This window comes from Chiloscyllium punctatum, chromosome 36, assembly GCF_047496795.1.
Source record: "Chiloscyllium punctatum isolate Juve2018m chromosome 36, sChiPun1.3, whole genome shotgun sequence".
Taxonomy (NCBI): domain Eukaryota; kingdom Metazoa; phylum Chordata; class Chondrichthyes; order Orectolobiformes; family Hemiscylliidae; genus Chiloscyllium; species Chiloscyllium punctatum.
Window position 1 is genome coordinate 64,804,954 of NC_092774.1, and position 23,340 is coordinate 64,828,293.

Consider the following 23,340-nt stretch of genomic DNA (forward strand, 5'->3'; position numbering starts at 1 on the left):
AAGGCTGTTCTCCAGCCCCAAGTGCGAGATGGCCTTCAGCAGTTCTTCCCACCTGTTGAGACACCAGTGGGTCCACACTGAGAGGCCGTTCTTCTGCCCCAACTGCAGGAGGGGCATTGCTCTTTCCTCCGACGTACTGGCCCATTGGTGTGTCCAAATGGTAGAGAGGTCGTTCAGTTGCCCTATGTGCAGGAAAACCTTCAGCAATTCCTCAGCCCTGCTGAGGCACCAGTCTATCCACACCGGGGAGAAGCCCTTCTCCTGCCCCGAATGTGGGAAAGTCTTTACCTGCTCCTCCACACTGCTGAATCACCAGCTGGACCACACGGCGGTTTGGGCGGGGGGTGGGGGGGGACAGTGGCGGAGGAGGGGAGACCATTCTGCTGCCCTAAGTGCGGGAAGGCCTTCAGCAATTCCTCTGCCCTACTGAAGCACCAATGCGCCCACACCTGGGAGATGCCCTCCAGCTGGACCGAGTGTGGGAAGAGGTTCATGTTTTCCTACAACTTGCGGAAGCACCAGCGGGGGCACCAGCGCTCCCAGCAATCAGATCCTACCAGTGATGATGCCTTCAGACACCTCCCAGGTCTGAACCTCCTGCCAGTTCTGACAGTGGGTGCAGTGGGAGAGTAGGTGGGCTGTTTTAGTCTTCTGCTGGACTGCAATTGCCTTCCCGACACCCCAAAATCACAACTCCATGGTGGCTCACGGTTAGCACTGCTGCCTCATGGCACCAGGAACCGGAATAATTCCACCCTTGGGAGTCTGTGTGCAAGTTATGGAGGGTAGGAAAATGGATCTGAGTGGGTTAGTTTTCGGAAGATCAGTGCAGATGTGTTCGGCTGAAGGACCTGTTTCCACATTGTGGGGGTTCTATGATTCTATGAGCTTTGCCTTCAGTGGACACTGTTGCTCATTGAGCCAGGGACTGCACATTGCCAATGAAATGATCCAGAGAAACCTAAGACCGCAAGACCATCGGAGAAGAAGTTTGGCCTACTCTGCCATTCGTTAGTAACAAAAGTATTGGATGAGATTAGCTACAGTGTGGAAACAGGCCATTTGTCCCAACAAGTCCACACCGACCCTCTGAAGTGTAACCCATCCAGACCCATTTCCCTCTGACTAATGTACCTAACTCTATGGGCAATTAAGCATGGCCCATCCACATGACCTGCACATCTTTGGTTTATGGAAGAAAACAGGACCACCCAGAGAAAACTCACTCAGACATTGGGGGAAAGTGCAAATTCCTCACAGACAGCCACCCAAGGCTGGAATCAAATCTGGGTCCCCGGCACTGTGAGGCTGCAGTGATAATCACTGAGCCACTACACATTGCAACCCGAAGTTGGCAAGCCGGGGGTTGGGAGAATACAGCAAGCCAGGCAGCACCAGGATGTGGAGTAGTCAGCGTTTTGGGTATTAACGCTCCTTCAGGACTGAAAGAGTGACTTATCTATGAGAAAAGATTTACATGAATGTTGCTGGGGATTGGAGGGTTTGAGCTGCAGGGAGTGGCTGAATAGCGTGCGGTTGTTTTCACTGGAGCATCGGAGGCAGAGAAGTGACCTAATAGCGGTTATAAAATCATGAGGGGCATGGACAGGGTAATAGACAATGTCCTTTCCTTGGGTAGGGGAGTCCAGAACTAGATGGCATAAGTTTCGGGTAAGAGGCGAAACAAATTAAAGGGACAACTTCTTCATGCAGAGGGTGGTACATATATGAAATGAGCTGCCAGACTATATGGGTCAGGTGCTGTCAAATGGGAGTAGATTAATATAGGATATCAGGTCAGCATGGACAAGTTGGATCGAAGGGTCTGTTTCCATGCTGTACGTGTCTCTGACTACTGGTCCTGATGTAAGTTTAAAATAGAGTCCAAGTAACTTTGAATAGTTCAATCTTGTTGAACTCACCTCCTGAAAAGTTTCAGATGAATCCCTCTGAGAGATACTGTTTAAACATGCTGAGTTGGACAAAGTATCCCATCAAGTTCAACACAAACCCAGAGTTGAAGAAGTCAGAAGTCAGAACACCAAGGGGACCAAAACTCATCACAATATTCCAGGTGCGGCCTCATCAACGTCCTGTATAACTACAACATAACTTGCCAACATCTATACTCAGTTCCCTAACTGATGAAGGCCAGTGTGCTGAAACCTTTCTTCACTGCCTTGTGTACCGATGTAATCAGAGATATAGAACCTCCTTTAAACTGATCCACGATCCAGCTGCTGGGAGCACAGAAGTAGAGAATTGCTGCGTGAGTGTGGTGGGTAGATAACCCAGAGGTCGATGGGTAAAAACCATGTGATTCTATTGCTCAATGTCTCTGTAAGCTGCTTTCATATACAAAGGTTCTCTGTTCTGCATCTTGCCTTTGCATCTGCTTCCCAAAGCTTCTTCAATGGAGGCGCGGCCGCTGGAGCCCAGGGGTTCAACAACCCCCGGGAGCTGGAGGAAGGTCCAAGCTCCAATAAGAGGGGGGGGGGGGGGTAAGGCTGGAAGCTGGATTTGCTCAATGCTTGTATTTTTGACTCATTTAAATGGTACCTTCTGTATGGGGCTATGGTTTACATTAAATCCGAAGGATCATATCAGAGTGTTTATATTTTGCAGTGGTAGTTGGTAAAATGCACACTCTGGGGGAGCACTTTCTATGATGCTGCATTTCTCGCCTTCTGCCCTTCCCCCATTTCTTATCTCCCATCTTGATTTTATATTTGTTTGGTCAAATTTAATTTCAGATTAATCAGACTTGTGATTCACTGTGTGCTATTAATTTGTTTGTTCGAATATTTCAAGTCAACATTAATGCTGTAATTTAATTTCTGATGTCAGAGTTTGACATTGAATGTGCAGGTGTGAATACCAGTAAGTTGTGAAAATAAATCAAGAACTTGTGGTTTTTAACAAAAGGAGCAGTTCACTGATATTCATGGCATCGTCTCATTTGGGAGTGATTATTCAAATCTGACCAACAAACCGTTTCATGCAGTCATCCAATTGAATAAAAATTTTCTTTAATTTAATAAAAGAAAATAATTCTGGCAGGCTAAGACTTATGCAATCTATTTATAAGATTTTGTCCATTGCTCGCAATATGGTCTCAACCACATTGGGGAAACTGGATGCCAACTAACCGAATATTTCAGGGAACAACTCTTGGACTCTAATTCTAACCGACACACCGCCCTGTGGCTGAACACTTTATCCCACCCTCCTCTAGCTTATCTCTCCACGCTTCAGGCTCACTGCCTTATTCCTGATGAAGGGCTTTTGCCCGAAACGTCGATTTCGCTGCTTGTTGGATGCTGACTGAACTGCTGTGCTCTTCCAGCACCACTAATCCAGTATTTGGTTTTCAGCATCTGCAGTCTTTGTTTTTACCACTTTAACTCCCCCTCCCATTCCACCAAGGACATGCAAGTCCTGGGCCTCCTCCACTGCCAACCTCTTGCTATCCGACACTTGTAGGAAAAACACCTCAACTTCTGCTTTAGGACCCTCCAACCTCATGGTATCAATGCAGATTTCATCAGTTTCCTTATTTCCTCTCCCCCACCTTGTCCCAATTCCAACCTTCCAATTCGACACCAACCTCTTGACCTGTCATACCTGTCCACCTTGCTTCTCACCTATTTACTTCACCCTCATCTCTGATCTATCACCATCAATTCCTACCTCCATCTACCTATTGCACTCCCAGCTGCCTTCCCTGCAGCCCCACTTCCTTCCCATTTATCTCTCAGCCCCCTTGGGCCACCCTTTATTCCTGATGAAGAGCTTATGCTCTAAACCAAGACTGTGATGAAGCAACATCCTCAACAAATAGGAAATAGCTCCCAAGTCAGATTTCATTCCCTCTTCTGTTTCCCAGTTCTTTCAGAAATAAGGAATGTCTTTTTCTTCCACTAGAAAGTGGTCTTCCACTTTGCGCTGTCTGAAGTGTTATCCCTCACGACTACTTCAGACACCTTTTAAGAATCCTTTCAACCTGTTTTTCTAACAATTGTGGAGGTGACCAAAAGCAAACATTTCACTTCTCCTCAATGTCCCATTTCTCCTCCTATGAGCCATTTTGTCATGTTGTCTCTGTTACAAGCAGCCGAGTGCACTTGGTTTCTGAATTGAAATTTGGCCATTGAAGTGAACAGGATTAATATTTATCGATAGCTAGCTGTGTTTGCACTAACTGTAATTTTCCATCAATATGATGTCTTTTGTTCCACAAAACTGGAAACAATGATCTGTGTTTATATTGCAGTCGGATGCAGAAAATCATCCCAGTGATCTTCACGTTATTATAGTTTACTGAGGCCATAACATCATTACGTGGCAGTTTGATGTGACTAAAACCTGGATGGAAATCTCTAGATTATGTTGTAAAAATATCGGTATAATGTTATTCACACTGCGCTGTCACCAACTGAATGAACCGGCTGTGTGTTTAAATCCCGTGATGAACAGTTTGTATTCGACTTCGCACGTTGCGGGGAGCTGAGCATTTCCCCAAATAATGGGCACACCACATTCTCTCACTTTGTCTCCATAACCCTCCATCATCTTGATGCTCAAGAACGTCTTCATCTCAGTCTTAAATATCCTCAGTGACCTGGCCTCCACCACAGCCTTCTGTAGCAGTGAATTCCATATATTCACCGCTTTCTGGCTGAAGAAGTTTCTCCTTACCTCAATTCTAAAAGGTCTTCCCTTTACTCTGAAGCTGTGCCCACTAGTCCTAGTCTCTCCAGTCAATGGAGACACCTTCCCAACTTCCACTCTTTCCAGGCCATTCAGTATTCATTACGTTTCAGTTATTACACCCCTGCTTGTGGGCCTATTAACCAGCGTCAACTGCATCCTTCAGGATGAGTTACAGCAGGGATTAGGTTCAGCAAACTGAGAATGGAGGGAGAGTGTGTGGGATAGAGATTTTCAACTTCTAAGGAATAAGCAAGGAAAGAGAGTTCACTATAAATTAGAACTGATCAGGTGGGCTGATTGGCCAAAGTGTGGTAGATGGAGTTTAAATCCGAGAAGTGTGTGGTTTGCATTTTGGTTAAGCAATCCAGGCAGAACTGACACGGTAAAGGGGGATATTGCAGAACAAAGAGACCTTAGAGTGCAGGTTCATAGTTCCTTGAAAGCGGAGTCACCGGTAGACAGGATAGTGAAGAAGGCATTTGGTATGCTTTCCTTTATTGGTCAGTGCATTGAATATAGGAGTTGGGAGGTCATGTTGTGGCTGTGTAGGACATTGGTTAGTCCACGTTTGGAAGACTGTGTATTCATTTCTGGTCTCCCTTTTTAAAGGAAAGACATTGTGAAACTTTGAAAGGGGTCGGAAAAAATTTACAAGTCTACAAGTGACAAGGAGAGGCTCAAATGGCTGGGGATATTTTCCCGAGAGCATTGGAGGCTGAGGGGTGACCTTATAGACGTTCATAAGAGGCATGGATAGGGTGAATATCCAAGGTCTTTTCCCCAAGGTAGGAGAGTCCAAAACTAGAAGGCATACGTTTGAGATGAGTCGGAATTTTTAAAGGCATCTGAATGGGTACATGAATAGGAAGGGTTTAGAGAGATGTGGGCCACATGCAGGCAAATTGGATGAGATTAATTTAGGATATCTGTTTGGCCAGACGAGTTGGAACAAAGGGTCTGTTTCCGTGCTGTATGACTCTAATCTCCTTCGGTGAAAGCAGTAGTGTGATTATGAAGGCTGGAGTTTCAGAGCAGCTTTCAAAGATGTTTTGCCCTTAATGGGAGCAGAAGAAGTAACAATGAAATCCTGCATTTGTGAGACAGCAACTGAGTGAGTGAGTACATCCGGGATTTTGGTGGAAAGTGGGAATTCATTGCACTGTGGGGATGAAGCTCTACCTATTGAGTCATTTCTGCTGGTGAATGAAACCAGGCCTCAAGACGAGGAGGAGTAGATTCAGGACAGAGATGAAGAAGAACTGTTTTTCCTGGAGAATAGTGAATCTGTGGAGTTCTCTGCCCAAGGAATCAGTAGAGGCAGCTTCATTAAGTATATTCAAGACACAGTTGGAGGTGGTTTTTGCATGGTAGGGGAATTAAGGGTAGTTGGGACAATGCAGGGAGGAGGAGCTGAGACAATAGATAGATCAGCCATGATCTTAATGAATGGTGCAGCAGGCGAGATGGGCCAAATGGCCTACTCCTGCTTCTATTACTATGAAACTACAAACCTGCATCTCCCATGGCTAACCCACCTAACTTCAACTTTCTGGGCAATTTAGCATGAACAATCCAAACCAAGACCAATGAGCAATGTAGTGATGTGGGAAATGAACTTCAGAGAATGATAGAAAGGGACAAGGAGAGTAAATATTCCAGCAATCAAAACTGGATTCTAAAGATCACAAAAATTGAAACCAGAAATGGTATCTGAATGTGTGCTGCATTGTGACAAAAGTAAATGAGTTGACTGCACACATTGAGGAGAATAATTATGATCTGAGACTCCTTACAGAGACATGGCTTCAGGATGACAAGGATTGGATCCTGAATATCGAGGGTTTGGTCATATGGGAAGCGAGGTAAAGGTATAAGGTTGGTGCTGCTAATCAAAGCACTGATCACAGGGTAGTCTGGTGTCAACTCGGATTTCAGGCCCTGATTTCTCTGTCCTCTGTTGATCTCCCTGTTCCCACAGAGTAAGGTGTCGGTCTGTTCTCAGCTCTGCTGGATTTCTGCTGAAGCTTTGCCCTCCCCCACTTTTTTTTGTCACCTTCCGGAACAATAAAGCATTCAGCCAATCAAGCCCCAACCCACGATCTCCCAGCCCGTCAACCATCCAGACACACAGTGTAATCATAGCAGGGAATCACACAAGAAAAATGAAACCAAATTTGAAACAAATAGGCGCTCGTGTTTAATGTTTGTTCATTCGGAAGTAAACCAGAAATGGGGGTCTCCCAGGATTCTGAGACTGTCATACCTGAGGAATTCTCTCTCTCTTACATCTATCTATGAGAACCCAGCTATGATTTACAACAATATTTACACCAACAGAAATAGACAGAGATATACAGGATGGAAATAGACATTTTCTCTCTCATGCACACACACACACACAAGTCCACGGGAGTGAATGTATATTTGCAGAGCTGAGCTGAAATGTCACTTTTTGTTATCAAAATTTAAGTTATATGGAGAAGGTGCCTTCCAGGGATTTCTGGGATTTGCATATTAACGAAACCTGCAACCCATTTGTAAAGATGAAAGGCTTAACAATCCAGGTTTGTTCAATGTATCATTTCAGTGGCAGGACACTGTCATCTTTTTCTATAAATTCTATGTATTATGATCTTATTCTCCACAATCACCTGATGAAGGAACAGCGCTCCAAAAGCTAGTGCTTCTAAATAAACCTGTTGGACTATAATTTGGTGTTATGATTTTTAACTTTGTCCAGGTTAGGGGGGATTGGCTATGCTCAATTATCCATAGTGCCCAGGGATGTGCAGGTTAGGTGTGATAGTCAGTGAGTAGAGCAAGAGGTGTAGGGTAATGGGTGTGGGTGGGTTACCCTTCGAGGGTTGGTTTGGACTCGTTGGGCTGAGTGGCCTGCTTCCACGCTGTGGGGATTCTGTGAAGGAAAGGGATTCCTGCAAACTGTGCACCTCACCTCGCCCCTTCTCCCTCCCCCTCCCCCACCCTCGACCCATTGATGGCGTCACAATGCGGAAGTGGCCCTGTCAGTTTGAGTGAAGCTCCCTCTCTTTGGGCAACTCTTCGTCCTGGGAGGGAGAGGGAGGGGAGGGGGGAAATCTATTCACTTGTGGCAGTTGGAGTGAATCCAGGGAGGGAGCAGGCTTGGCAACCTCAGGTATGTGTCTTAATTACCCGGGTGAGGAGGGACGGAAGGATGGGGTGGGGCTGTTTTCCCCATCACACAAGAGCCTGAGAGGTGACATTATAGACTTTTATAAAATCATGAGGAGCATGGATAGGGTAAATAGACATGATCTTTCCCTTGGGATGGGGGAGTCCCGAACTGGAAGGTCATAGGTTCAGGGTGACGGCAGTGGGGAGATGTAAAAGAGACCTCAGGGGCAACCTTTTCATGAAGAGGGTGATGCGTATATGGAATGAGCTGCCAGAGGAAGTGGTGGGGGCTGGTACAATTCCTACAGTTAAAAGGCATCTGGATGGGCGGATGAATACAAAGGGTTCAGATGGAGAGGGGCCAAGTGGTGGCAAATCATAGAGATGTACAGCATGGAAACAGACCCTTCGATCTAACTCGTCCTTGCCAACCAGATAGCCAACCCAATTTAGTCCCAGCACCCAGCCCATATAGGGGCTAAGTGATAACAAATGTGACTAGATTAATTTAGGAAATCTGGTCAGCTTGGACAGGTTGGGCCCAAGGGTCTGTGTCTGTGCTGTGTGACTCTAATCGTCTTCAGTGAAAGCAGAAGTGTGGCTGTGATGACTGGACTTTCAGAGGATGTTTTGCCCTGACTGGAAGCAGAAGAGTTTGACTGAAGTGTATCGGTATTAATGCCTTGACGTCTCATTTTGCTCCCACCTTCCTGGGGTCGTTAACCATTTTGTGTCTGGTTCTTCCTCAAGAAGCTGAATTGCAGGTTCACCCTGAATTGACACTTTTTTTTGCTTCCCAAAAGCAGACCTGCTCACTCTTAGCAATATCCCAGTGTTGTGAAAGATATTAACTTTCAGGTGGAATTATCCAAAATTCAGAGAGATGTCAGTCTTGATGTTTTTTGCTCATCTGCCCCTGTAAGATCCTGAATCAGCACCTTCAGGAGAATTAGTTAGATTGGAGTGAGAACAGAGGGGGAGAGAGAGTGGGATGGTGCTTTCAATTTTGTGGAATAACAAGAATATTCAACAGAAGGTAGAATTGCTTGTTCTGAATTCTACCCTGCACTGACAGTGATGACTTTTGCAATCTCTTTTTAAACAGTGTATTTGAAGATTTGAAGATAGAAGTTTCAAAATCAACGTATGAAGTTCTTATGCCCGAAACGTTGACTCTCCTGCTATTCGGATGCTGCCTGACCTGTTGGCCATTTCCAGTACCACACATTTCAACACTGATTCTCCAGCGTCTGCAGTCCTTACATTGACGTCAATGATTCAATCCCTCGGGACCAGAAAGAATTTTCAACTATGAGTCTGTGAGAAGGACCAAAGCATTTTGGTTCCTGTTTGAGTACGTTTTCAGCATCAGTGGGCCTGGATGAGAGACCCTACTGTTGCAGCGCACTGAGTGTGGGGCATGTAGCAGCAGGAATTGACAGCAGGGAGGGGCTGGAAACATATTTGTGTGCAGCTGAAGCTTCGGCCATGGAGAAACCCGAGGAATCCCGCCCCGTGGAGAAACGGTGGAAGTGCAGTGATGGCGGGAATGGCTTCCATTTCCCGTCTGCCCTGCAGATTCATCAGCACATCCACACAGGGGACAGGCCATTCTCCTGCCCTGAGTGTGGGAAGGGCTTTGCCCAGACCTCCGCCCTGCTGAGGCACCAGCGGACCCACACCGGGGAGAGGCCATTCCCCTGCCCAGAGTGCGGGAAGGCCTTCAGTAATTGTTCCGACCTGCTGAGGCACCAGCGGTCCCACTCGGGGGAAAGGCCCTTCAGCTGCCCCAACTGCGGAAAGAGATTTACCCAGGCCTCCCACCTGCTGAGGCACCTGCGGGCCCACGCAGGGGAGAGGCCGTTCTCCTGCCCTGAGTGTGGGAAGAGATTTACCCAGGCCTCCAACCTGCTGACCCACCGGCGGTCCCACACAGGGGAGAGACCCTTCAGCTGCCCCGAGTGTGGGAAGGCCTTCAGCAATTCCCCCAACCTGCTGAGGCACCAGCAGGTCCACACGGGGGAGAGGCCCTTCAGCTGCCCAGATTGTGGGAAGGCTTTCAGCGATTCCTCTTCCCTACTGACCCACCAGCGGACCCACAGTGGGGAGAGGCCCTTCAGCTGCCCCGAGTGCGGGAAGACCTTCAACAATTCCTCTTCTCTGCTGACCCACCAGCGGATCCACACTGGGGAGAGGCCCTTCAGCTGCCCCGAATGTGGGAAGGCCTTTAGCAATTCCCCCAACCTGCTGAGGCACCGGCGGGTCCACACGGGGGAGAGGCCTTTCAGCTGTCCCGAGTGCAGGAAGGCCTTCAGCAATTCCTCAAACCTACTGAAGCACCAGCGGATTCACACGGGGGAGAGGCCCTTCAGCTGCCCCGAGTGCAGGAAGGCCTTCAGTAATTCCACCGCCCTGCTGACCCACTGGCGGGTCCACACGGGGGAGAGGCCGTTCAGCTGTCCCGAATGCGGGAAGGACTTCACCCGCTCCTCCCACCTCCAGAGGCACCAGCGCATTCACCTACCATCGCAGGGTGTTTGAAGGAGCAACGGCTGAGTGTCATTATCGACTGGACTATTGACCCAGTTCCAGGTGCTCCCGGGTTTGAATCCCACTGCAGCAGATGGCGCTATACAGGGTACAGGTTGAAATTGCCGAGTGAGGCAACACATCCTCCGGGTTAAGGCTGTACCAAGGACCCAATTAGAAAGGGACATCTCAGTGCTGATCAATAGTAAAGAAAGTGGTGGGGCGAAATGTGTGCGCTTTGATTTTGAGCTGTTCAACAAGCAACTTTATCTCTGCCTTTTTGCTGAGGAGATCTGAAGTTGTAACAAAGTTGGGTCACAATAAAGGTTACCTGAACTTACTGCCGGGCTCAGACTCTCATTGAAAGCTTTGAGCGCCAAGGGGTTTTTGTTTTAAAGCTGCTCATTTCTTTCAGTCTCCTGCACTAAGCTTCCAATGTCGCGTATCAGATGGAGTCGTGAATGAGCAGCCAGTATCGTGAGAAATTGTCAATTTTTCAGGAGTGCAGAGAGTGTCATTTCATCGGCGTTGTAAGATTTCTTGGCAGCATCAGGAGGTGTGGGCTGTGTTCGCAAGAAATTATGTGGAGGAGCCAATGTTGGACTGGGCTGGATAAAGTTAAAAATCACACAACACCAGTTTTTAGTCCAACAGGTTTATTTGGAAAGCACTAGCTTTCGGAGCACTGCTCCTTCAGCAGGTAACTGTGGAGCAGAATCATAAGACACAGATTTTATAGCAAAAGATCACAGTGTCATGCAACTGATAGGATATATTGAACAAACCAAGATTGCTGTTAAGTCTTTCACCTTTTAGACTGAGTTGCAGGTTTCAGTTCATTAATCTGTAAATCCCAGAACTACTATTAATTCACGTTCTCGAGATGACTTAAGGTTTTTTATTTTAAAAAGTGACATCTCAGCCCAGACAATGCATTAAAAGTGTGAGGTTCAAGTCTGACAGTATCCCAATCTTGAATCAGACTGGTTCTAGTTCCAAAGTAGGAATTTATAAAATATTACATGGATTGACTGCCTGCAGGTTGTGCACTTTTTGAGCAAAGTAGAATGTATCTGCAAACATAATTCTGCCAATATAAGTTTGCCCAAAAAGTGATGTGTGAATGCATGCATGTAAGTGTGTGTGTGCATGCTTGGTAAAGTGAGAGTGTGATGGAGTATAAGCCTGTGAGAGTGTTGGGGATGTGTATATGTGGGTGTCTGAGAGAAAGCGTGTGTATGAGTGAGCTATTAAAAGTGAGGGCTTGCATTTTGCTAAAACAAGGAAGGGCAGGACTTGTACGGTAAATGGTAAGGCCCTGTGCTGTGCTGTAAAAGAGAGACATGGTGGGGTTCAGGTACATAGTTCTTTGAAAGTTGCATCGCTGCTAGACAGGGTGGTCAAGAAGGCATTTAGCATACTTGTCTTCATTGTTCACACCATTGAGTAGAGGGATTGGGACATCCGGCGGGTCGGTGTGGACTTGTTGGGCCGAAGGGCCTGTTTCCACACTGTAAGTAATCTAATAAAATCTAATCATGTTGAGGTTGTACAGGATGTTGGTGAGGCCACTTGTAGAGTACCGAGTATGGTTCTGGTGATCCTGTAAGAGGAAGAATTCTATTAGAGAGGGTTTGGTAAAGATTTACCAGGATGTTGCCAGGACTGGAGGGTTTGAGTTATAAGAAGATTTTGGGACTTCATTCACTGGAGCACAGGAGGTTGAGGGGTGACATTATTGAGATTGATAAAATCATGAGGCGTGGAGGTAAGGTGAACACCAAAGGGCTCTTCCTTAGCGTAGGGGAGCTCAAGACTAGGGGGCATATTTCTTTAAAGTGAGAGGAGAGAGATTTAAAAGGAACCTGTGGGGCAACTTTTTGACAGAGGGTGGTTTGCATGTGGAATTTGGATGAGTACATGCATAGAAAAGTTTAGAGGGATATGGGCCAAACACAGGCAAGTGGGACTAGTTTAGTTTGGGAATCCTGATCGGCATGGATGAATTGGACCGAAGGGTCTGTTTCTGTGCTGTATACCTCTCTGAACCAGAAGTGATCTTATTGAAACCAGTAGAATTCTGAAAGGGGCTTGACAGGATAGATGCATATAAAATGCTGCTTTGTCGGGGGGAGTCATAGAATCCCAATAACATGGAAGCAGGCCATTCAGCCCATCTATTTTAATCTGGCCCTCCGAAGAGTATCTCATCCATATCCATCCCCTTTCTCCGTATTTCCCATGGACAATCTATCCTAAATTGCACATCCCTGGTCGCTATGGGTAATTCAGCACAACCAATCCACCCTAACGTCTACACCCTAATCTGTAAATTACTTCCTCAAAAATGAAGTCTAAATGCAAAAATTTTTCTCTAAGAAAAATCTCAGTCTGACTCAACATTCGGACGCAGACAGGATTCACACCTATTGTTAGAAAAGCTCTGCATTTGAATGATATTCGTGAGAAGGTAATTAAAATCAAATTCTAGGATTAACATACCTTTCGAAACCCATTCAAAAGGTGAAAGATTTAATCTAAAATTGTTTGATGTATCACATCTCCATGCCACTGGACTCCATTGGCTATAAACTCCGTGATCGTGATCTCATTCTCCACAACCACCAGATGAAGGAGCGGCGCTTCGAAAGCTAGTGCTTCCAAATAAACCTGTTGGATTATAACCTGGTGTTGTGTGAATTTTAACTTTCTCCATGGTTGCTGGTTCCATCACCCCTTCAAGACCATTCCAAATCGTAATACCTTGCTTATTTTCTTAAAAATTAAACCATCTCACGGCCACTACAACCCCCTTTTTAAAAATGGCTGCACTATTTCCAATACGGTCATGCTTCCTTAATGTTACCATGTACTTCTACTTATGAACAAGTCTCTTCAGATTTCAATGTATCTTTTTAAATATAAAAATGCCCCTTTACATGTAACTCACCCTTTAAATGTGTTATGTTCCTCACAACGCAATCTCACTCCTCGATAATGTATATTTACCCCTTTAGATATCAGTATGTCTCTTAAAGGGGTACTTCTGCTTAAAAATAGGGCAACGTTTCTTCGAAATGTAGATTCACTTAGATATAACTGCGTGACTTTACATATTAAGATATCCCTTTGAATGTGCCCACATCCCTTTTGAAATATAATCTTGTCCATTTAAATCTATTTATTTGCAAAAATAGGCCGTTAAAATGTCCACGTCACTTTAAAATGCAGATTGCCCCCCTTTTAGATATGATGCCGTTCCGTTATATGTCGGAATATCTGTTTAAATTGAGCCGTGAACTTTCCCAATGTAGACAGGGCTCCTCGAAACGTGGCAGTGTCCCCCCTGCAGCTGCAGAGTGAGACAGGAGAGTTTGTTTTTGTGAATGAGCAGTTGTAGCGCGAGGTGGCTGTTACTTGGTGACGGTGAGGCTCCCCGGCCCCGCCCATCCCCCTGAGCTGACGTCACGCGGGGGTGAAGGCGGTTGGGAGGAGAAGTCGCTCGAGCGGGGAAGGGGCGGCCGTTAGGAAAATGGCGCCGTGCGGCCCCGGGGCAGACACCCGTCACTGGGCACCGCCGCCTTCCTGGTGCAGCTGCTGTGTCACGGGCCACACCGCCCGGCTGTACAGCAGGCAGGAGCCGGTGACCATTCTGGAGGCGGATGGGGTTAAGGGCCTGTTTGGGAACCCGTCGGCCGCCTGGGTGGTGGAGTTCTACTGGTCGTGGGGCGGCCCCTGTGTCAACTCTGGGGCCACCTGGAAGGTACTGGGCCCGGGAGGTGAAAGGTGAGGCAGGTTGGGGGGGGGGGGGGGGGACGGAGGGGAAGGAATGTGGGGCCTGTCCTGTCATAGTGACATTTTACACTCACTTTACATCTGATTTTACTGGGGCTTGTGCTGTTTACCCCTTCACTGTTTGTTTAATCCTTGTGCTGTTTACCCTCACTGTTTGTTTAATCCTTGTGCTGTTTACCCCCTCACTGTTTGTTTAATTCTTGTGCTGTTTGCTCTTTGCTGTTACTTGTGCAATTGCTGAGGGTAGTGTGTAAATACTATTGAAGGAGATTATGCACCAGCATGTGTATGTTCCTCAATCATTGAAGGGGCAGGACTTGTTGAGAATGGTTAGTAACGTATGTGGTGCACTAAGCCTTGTTAACATGGATATAGTTTGTTATTTGGAAAAGTAGACTATTTATTATTTAGAGTCATAGCGATGTACAGCACAGAAACAGACCCATTCGGTCCAACCTGTCCATGTCAACCAGATATCCTAACTTAATCTAGTCCCCTTTGCCAGCACTTGACTCATATCCCTCTAAACCCTTACTATTCATATACCCAGCCAGATAACTTTTAAATGCTGTAATTATATCACCTTCCACTACTTCCTCTGGCAGCTCATTCCATCTCCGCACCACCCTCTGCGTGGAAACGTTGCCCCTCAGGTATCTTTGTGGTCTCACCCTAAACCTATGCCTTCTAGTTGTGAATCTCACCCCAACACTGAGGAAAAGACTTAAACATTGAGCAGCCACACAAATGCAAAAGCAATCAAATATCGAGCCACATGGGGGAGAAAAAAATTATGGCTGTACCCTTTTTGTTAGCCTATAGGCATTTGGAAACTTAAAATCTGTCAATAACACCAGCATTCCTACAGAGCATATTGAGGAAAAGACATAAAAACATTGAGCAGCCAGACAAATGCAAAAGCAATCAAATATTGAGCCACATGGAAAAAAATGGCTCTCCCCTTTTTGTTCTCCCATAGGAATTTGGACACTTAAGTTCTGTCAATAACACCAGCATTGCTACAGTGCATATTGTGTACACTCCTCAGTGTCAACAAGCAGGCACATGTTTGCCAGTGTCACCAAAACATTGGGCGTGTTCCTCGCTGTCAGCAGAATAGGGGTGAGTCCTACGTTTGATGGACAAATAAGGAGCACTGGAGGACCGGAGGGAGAATTGTCCTCCTGCCATTCGGAGCTCCCCTATTGGTGAATGTGGAAGCTGGACCATGAGGTTCTGAAGCTCCTGCTTCTCCTCTCTCTGAATGAAGATTGAGCTTGACCTCAGACTGCAACTCCTTTCCTCTGTCCAACATCTGAGAGTACGGCACTCTCTTTTCTCACCCCCATTTCCATTTACACTTCATTCTGAGGTTCAGTTGTTGACTTGGAGCAACTGAAAGGAATGGGAGTGAATCCAGCGAGGGGACAGACTCTGGAAAAGTTAGTCCAGGCCTTTGTTCTCAATTGGCAAAATAGACAGGCAGGAGACTTAAAGAATGTAGCAAGCCAGGCAGTAGTAGGAGGTGGAGAAGTCGAGGTATCTGGTGTAACTCTTGTTCAGGACTGGGGGGTGGGTATAGGGAGAGCTGTGGAACAAGGGTGTGCTGGGGCAGGGTATTGAAGTGTGGATAGGTGGAGACAGGTAGAGGGTACAATAGACAATAGGTGCAGGAGTAGGCTATTCTGCCCTTCGAACCAGCACCACCATTCATTGTGATAATGGCTGATCATCCTCAATCAGTATCCTGTTGCTGCCTTATCCCCACAACCTGGTACGACCTGGTTGGTGAATGGGAGGAAGGAATCTAGTTGGCAGGGAAGAGTGGAAGGGGCTGGGAAGTGAGTTGGGGGATGGGATGGGAGATTATTTGAAATTGGAGAACTCAGTGTTGAGTCCTCCAGGCTGTTGACTGCTCAGACAGAAGATGAGGTTTTGTTCCTCCAATTTGTGGTTTGGTTTGTTGTGGTAATGGAGGAAGCCAAAGATAGTCATGTCAGAAGGGGAGTGGGAAGGGGCATTAAAATGGGTGGAGACTGGGAAGTCCGCTCAGCCTCTGCGATGCTCAGCAAACCGTTCCCCGAGTTTACACTCTGTTTTCCCGATGTAGAGAAGACCACAATTGGCAAAGCACAGCAGGTCAAGCAGCAGTAGGACAGTCGAAGTTTTGGGCATGAGCCCTTCATCAGGAATGATGTGTGGATGTTCAGAGGGGTATTAGTGTCCTTCTGTGCCAGTTGTCAGACAGGTGCAGCAGGTACTGAGCAAGGCAAGTGGTGTATTAGCAAGAGGAATTCTGATCGGAAGTGGGAATGTCTTCCTACAGTTAGGGGGTCATTGAATATATTCAAGGCTGAGTTCATCTGATTTTTATGTGAATGTTTATGGGGAAGGCAAGAAAATGGTTTTAAGACCAGTATAGAACCGAGTTACAGAGCCATACGGCACAGAAACAGACCCTTCAGTCCAACTAGTCCATGCTGACTATGTTCTCAAACTAAACCAGTCCCACCTGCCAGTATTTTGGCCCATATCCCTCCAATCCTTTCCTATTCATGAACTTATCCAAATGTCTTTTAAACGTTGTTACTGTACCTGCATCCACCACTTCCTCTAGACATTTAGTCTGCATGTGAACCACTCTGTATAAAAAAAATTGTGGCCTTCAAGTCTTTTTAAAATCTCTTTCTCCTGTCACCATCAAAATTTGCTCCCTAATCTTGAAACCCCAACCCTAGGGGAAGGATACCCGTCGTTCACCTCATCTCTCCCCTCATGATTTTGTAAACCCTGATAAGGTCACCTCTCCACCTCCTATGTGCCAGTGAAAAAGTCTCAGCCCATCCACCTAGATGCAGGTAGATCCATATCCAGTCATGATCTGTTCAACGCTGGTCCCAATTCTCTCTCTCGGTGAATTGGCCATTCTCTCTAACGAAACCAGCTACTCAGTCACTGCTCCATCTGATACACAACATTGGAAACTTAGTGCAGGAGGCTGCAAGAAATGAGCAGCTTTAAAACAAAAACCGCTTGGAGCTCTCAGCTTTCAATGAGAGCCTGAATCCGGCAGAATGTTCAGGTTACCTTTATTACGTCCCAACATTGTTACAGCTTCAGATCCCCCCAGCAAAAAGGCAGAGAAAGAGTAGCTGTTTGTTAGACAGCTCAACAACAGGGGGAGGAGCAAGGGGCGGAGCAAGGCCAACAGCAGGCCCCCGCACTACGCCTACGTTACCTTGCACAGTTTACAAAAATCCCTTCCCGTTCAGAGACTCCCCACAGTGTGGGAACAGGCTACTCAGCCCAAAGACTACACACCGATCCTCCGAAGGGTAAACCCACCCACACAATTCCCCTACCCCTATTGCATAACATTTACCCCTGACTAATGCACCTACCCTGCACATCCCTGTGCACAATATCCCAACCCAATCTAGTCCCACCTGCCAGCTCGGGGCCCATATCCCTCCAGTTGCCTTTTAAATGTTGTAATTGTACCAGCCTCCACCACTTCCTCTGGCAGCTCATTCCATACACGTACCACCCTCTAAGTGAAAAGGTTGCCTCTTAGGTCTCTTTCATATCTTTCCCCTCTCACTGTAAACCTATGCCCTCTAGTTCTGGACTTTCCCACCCCAGGGAAAATACTTTTTCTATCTATCCTATCCATGCCCCTCATGATTTTATAAACCTCTATAAGGGTACCCCTCAGCCTCTGACGCTCCAGGGAAAACAGCCCCAGCCTGTTCTGTCTCTCCCTATAGCTCAAATCTTCCAGTCTTGGCAACATCCTTGTAAATCTTTTCTGAACCCTTAAGTTTCACAACATCTTTCTGATAGGAAGGAAACCAGAATTGTACTATTCCAACTGTACAGCAGTAACATGACCTCCCAACTCCTGTACTCAATATTCTGACCAATAAAGGAAAGCATACAAAACACCATCTTCACTATCCTGTCAACCTGCAACTCCACTTTCAAGGAGCTATGAACTTGCACTCCAAGGTCTCTTTGTTCAGCAACACCCCCTAGGACCTTACCATTAAGTGTATAAGTCCTGCTAAGATTTGCTTTCCCAAAATGCAGCACCTCACATTTATCTAAATTAAATTCCATTTGCCACTTCTCAGCCCATTGGCCCATCTGATCAAGATCCCATTGTAATCTGAGGTAACCTCCTTCGCTGTCCACTACACCTCCAATTTTGGTGTCATCAGCAAACTTGCTTACTATTCCACTTATGCTCACATCCAAAAAGTAGTGGACCTATTATCTATTTTCAAAGTGGAATTTACAATATATTACATGTATTGACTGCCTGCAGATTGTGCAGTCTTTCAGCAAAGTAGAATGTTTAGGGTGTAGGTTTGATATCCAGACGTTTCATTACCTGGCTAGGGAACATCAGTGGTGACCTCCAAGTGAAGCGAAGCTGTTGTCTCCTACTTTCTACTTTTGTTTGTCCTCGATGGGGTTCCTAAGATTTGTGGTGATATCAAAGTTACGAAGAGAGATACATAATTTATTTAACCAAATACAATGGCAGTGCAGAGAATTTCAGAAAAGTGCAATAAATATTTATTTTTTACCCCTTATTCAAATCATTCAAGAATTTCAAATTGAATCTGAGCTAACTTGAGAGCAAATGGCAACATTTGTTTGTTAATAGACTCACCATAGATAAAAGTGATCTTTCATAATTTAAGTCATAATGTTTAATCCCAAACGGAGCAATTAAGTGCAAAGTTACTTTCACCATTTAATAAAACACTGCAAATTTTATTTCAGATGAAAATACATTCATTTTATAATTTAGATAAGATCTTTACAAAGGAAATATACTAAACAAAATAGCTTTCCTGGGTATCAATATTGACAACAGTTATGCAGCTATTATTTGGCAATTGACCAACTAATTGAAATAATTTCAGAATAAATGAGCTACTTCATTATTATACATGGAGATATTGCATATCTTGGCTCTCACCCAAGTATTCTCGGAGCTCAAAGCTTTCAATGAGAGTTGAGCCAGGGGGTAAATTCAGGTAACTTTTATTGAGATCCAACTTTGTTACAGCTTCAAACCCCCTCAGCAAAAAGACAGAGAAAAAGTAGCAGCTTTTTAAACAGCTCACGGTCAAAGCGCACACGCTACCCCATCACCCCCCAACCCACCTCACTTCTTTACTTTTGGTCACCACCAAGTTGTCTCTTTGTAATTGGATCCTTGGTACAGCCTTAACCCAGAGGAAGTGTTGCCTCACTCAGCAATTTCAACCCATACCCTGTATCGCACCATCTGCACTGGGATTCAAACCCGGGAGCCCCTGGAACTGGGTTGATAGTCCAGTTGATACTGCCACTCAGCCATCGCGCCTTCAATCCCCCTGCGATGGTAAATGAACTCGCTGGTGCCTCCGGAGATTGGTAGAGCTGGTGAAGCCCTTCCCGCACAGGGGGCAGCTGAAGGGCCTTTCTCCTGTGTGGATCCGCTGGTGGGTCAGCAGGTTGGAGGCCTGGGTAAATCTCTTCCCGCACTCGGGACACATGAAGGGCCTCTTCCCCCATGTGGACCCGCTGGTGTCTCAGCAGGGTGGAGGAATAGCTGAAGGGCGTCTCCCCAGTGGGATCCACTGGTGGGTTAGCAGGGTGGAGGAAGTGCTGAAGCCCTTCCCGCAGACGGGACAGGGGAACGGGCTCTCCCCAGTGTGACTGCACCTCCAGGACATATGGGACACGGAAGCTTTTCCCACAGTCGCCACACTTCCACCGTTTCTCCACTGGGCTGAATTCCTCGGGTTTCTCCACGGCTGAAGCTTCAGTTACACACAAATGCGTGTGGAGCCCCTCCCCACCGTGAATTCCTCTTCCCAGGCCGTATAACTGTTTCAGGCTCCACACACACTGCGCTGTAACAGTAGGGTCTCTCATCCAGTCCCACTGATGCTGAAAATGTACTCAAACAGGAACCAAAACGCTTTGCTCCTTCTCACAGAATCATAGTTGAAAACCGTTGCGGTCCCGATGGATTGAGTGACTGTTAGACGTTGACGTCAAAGTGAGGACTGCAGACGCTGGAGAGTCAGTGTTGAAAAGTGTGGCGCTGAAAAAGCACAACAGGTCAGGCAGCATCAGAGGAGCAGGAAAGTCAATGTTTCGGGCATAAGCCCTTCCTCTGTTGATTTTGAAGCTTCAGTCTTCAGATCTTCAAATACACTGTTAAAAACAGATTACAAAAGTCATCACTATCAGTGCAGGGTAGAAATTCAGAACAAGCAATTCTACTTTGTGAGATATTCTTTTCTTTTGTTGTTCTACAAAATTGAAAGCACCATCCCACTCTCCCTTCCCCTCTGTTCTCACTCCGCTCTAACTAATTCCCCTGCAGGTGCTGATTCAGGATCTTGCAGGGGCAGAAAAGCAAAAACATCAAGACTGACATCTCTCTGAATTTTGGATACCTCCACCTGAAAGTTAATATCTTTCACAACACTGGGATACTGCTGAGAGTGAGCAAGTCTGATTTTTGTGAAGCAAAATAAAAGTGTGTCAATTCAGGGTGAACCTGCAATGCAGCTTCTTGAGGAAGAACCAGACACAAAATGGTTAACGACCCCGGGAAGGTGGGAGCAAAATGAGACATCAAGGCATTAACACCAATACACTTCAGTCAAACTCTTCTGCTTCCCAGTCAGGGCAAAACATGCTCTGGAAGTCCAGTCTTCACAACCACACTTCTGCTTTCACTGAAGACAATTAGAGTCACACAGCAAGGAAACAGACCCGTTGGCCCAACCTGCCCAGATATCCTAAATTAATCTAGTCACATTTGCCATCACTTGGCCTCTATATGGGCCAGATGCTGGCAGCTGGGACTAAATTGGGTTGGCTATCTTGTCAGCAAGGACGAGTTGGACCGAAGGGTTTGTTTCTGTGCTGTACATCTCTATGACTCCAGTTTACCATCACTTGGCTTTGACCCATCTGAACCCTTCAAATTCAGATGCCCATCCAGGAGCCTATTAACTTGTCATCACATCAGCACCCATCACTTCCTCTGGCAGCTCATGCCATCGCTCAAGCGACACCACATTGAAAGCGTCTGGTCTGGTGCACCAGATGACATCAGAATAATCTCAGATCGTTCCAGATCGCATCGATACTCAGTCAGTGGCTTTCCCGATCAGGATGTTGTATGTGATCAAGAAGGTCAGTGGGTAGGCAATCCCCAACCTCTTAGTTCAAGTATCTCTATGAGAATTCCCTTGCTGGAGGGTCCCTTGGAGACACTTCAACTGGACTTCATTGAGTTGTAGAAATGTCAGTGCTATAAATATGTTTTGCTTATTGTTGATGTCTTTTCTAAGTGGATTGAAGCCTACCCTCCTCCTAACGCTACTGCTGAGACTGTGGTGAAGATTTTGTTTAAGGAAATAATTCCCCGCTTCAGTATACCTGCGTGCATTAGCTCGGACAATGGACCACACTTTGTAGGTAATATTAACGGAGAACTCTGCCAGCTTTGTATTTGTCGGCAACTGCATGGTGCTTATCATCCTCAGGCGGCCGGCCTTGTTCAATGTTTTAACCAGACTCAAGACTAAACTTGTCAAATTAATGGTAAAGTCTGGCCTGTCCTGGTTATGCTAATCCCTGTGGCTTTATTCCAGATGCAATCTGTGTCTGCGGGCAAGACACGACTGTCTCCAGTTGAGAGTCTCTCTGGTCACCCTCTCCGTACCCCTTGGAACGATTCGGCTCCCTTCTCAGTCCACTTCCACCACGTGACCAAAGCAATCATTGGTTATGTTCTTGCTCTAACTAGTGTTATGCGTGCCTTTTACTCCCAGGAGCGTGCGGCCTACAGCGATGTTCCCTCCCTTTCAGCCTCATCACGGGTAGAGCCTGGTTCGTTGGTGCTTCTCAAGAACTGGACTCGCAAAGGTCTCCAACCTCGTTGGGATGGCCCCTTCCAGGTTTTACTCCCAACCCCTACAGCGGTCAAAGTCGCTGGGTGCTCAGCTTGGGTCCAACTGCACCATTGTAAATTGATTGACCACACCAATCAAAAGAGGTGAAGAGGAGGAGAGAATACTGGAATCCCAACAAAAGGAGTGGAACCTGTCCAGTTTGGTTTTTGAATTTTGCTGTTGTTCTAATGTTAATCTTATTACAGATACTTGAAGTAAGAGGAGGGACATGTGGGGGATCGCTTATCTCCTCAGCTTTCTGATCACGTACAACATCCTGATGGGGAAAGCCACTAAGTATGGATGCGACCAGGAATGATCAGAGATTATCCACCACCCATGCTGAGGAGATGTCGTCCAGTGCACCGGACCAGATGCCTTTGATGTATGGAACATGATGAAGATTGATTATTGCAATGGACTCTTACATCAGAAAGACCAGATGGTCCATCTGGACAGTAGAAATCAGTGGGAGGTACCATGTCGTTACCGAACATGTCTTTTTGATTTTACCTGCAGACACAAGCCTAGTGAGGATAAAAATGATCAACCCTGTTAGTATGGTAAATATTTTAAGGGCGCCCAGGAACTCCATTCCTTTTTGCAGGGCGGGCTGACTCAAGAAAAGGGAAGCCTGATAGGGGAAACTCCTCAATCCACAAACAACTTATTTATACAGGCCCACAGAATGCTCTTCACCCCAGAGGCAGTAGTATGTTATTCCTCTCTATCGGGAGATGACTTACTTGCCCCGTCCCCAGTCCCGATTCCAATCTATTCATCAGAATTCCTACTGCCGACCCTGCGAAGAGAAATATCACTTTCCAACACCTCCGGTCTGTGTATACAAACAGCTGGTGTAACACTGACTGGGGTACAACAGGCCTTATGCGGCACATGGACCTGGAATGGAACCCTTCCCTTGCGCATTTATAGGCCTTTTCTCTTTTCAGAATCTGATACTGTCACTAAGACCATGTACAATAGAGCTAAGGGAGATCCCAATGGGAACAGCATTCTGAGGACCATTGTCTCCCATACAGTGCGAGTGCTCGAGTCACTTGGCCCATTTTTTACAGCGCTCAAGCAACTCCTCTCGCAAAACGTCGACCCTTTACTCCTGTAGACCTGACCAGACCCCCTTCTGTAACATTTCAGTAACCTATTTTGACAAACT

General features: G+C 46.4%; 1 protein-coding gene across 1 annotated transcript in view; it reads left to right on the forward strand.

Annotated features, from left to right (window-relative positions):
• Nucleotides 1–9,280: 9,280 nt before the first annotated feature.
• LOC140460598 (uncharacterized) overlaps nt 9,281–23,340 on the forward strand; it is a 44,471-nt gene continuing 30,411 nt past the window's right edge. Inside the window, exon 1 of the mRNA XM_072555213.1 lies at nt 9,281–10,376. Within this exon, the coding sequence (XP_072411314.1) occupies nt 9,355–10,376 (1,022 nt within the window). The 5' untranslated portion in view covers nt 9,281–9,354. The remainder of the gene's footprint in view (nt 10,377–23,340) is intronic.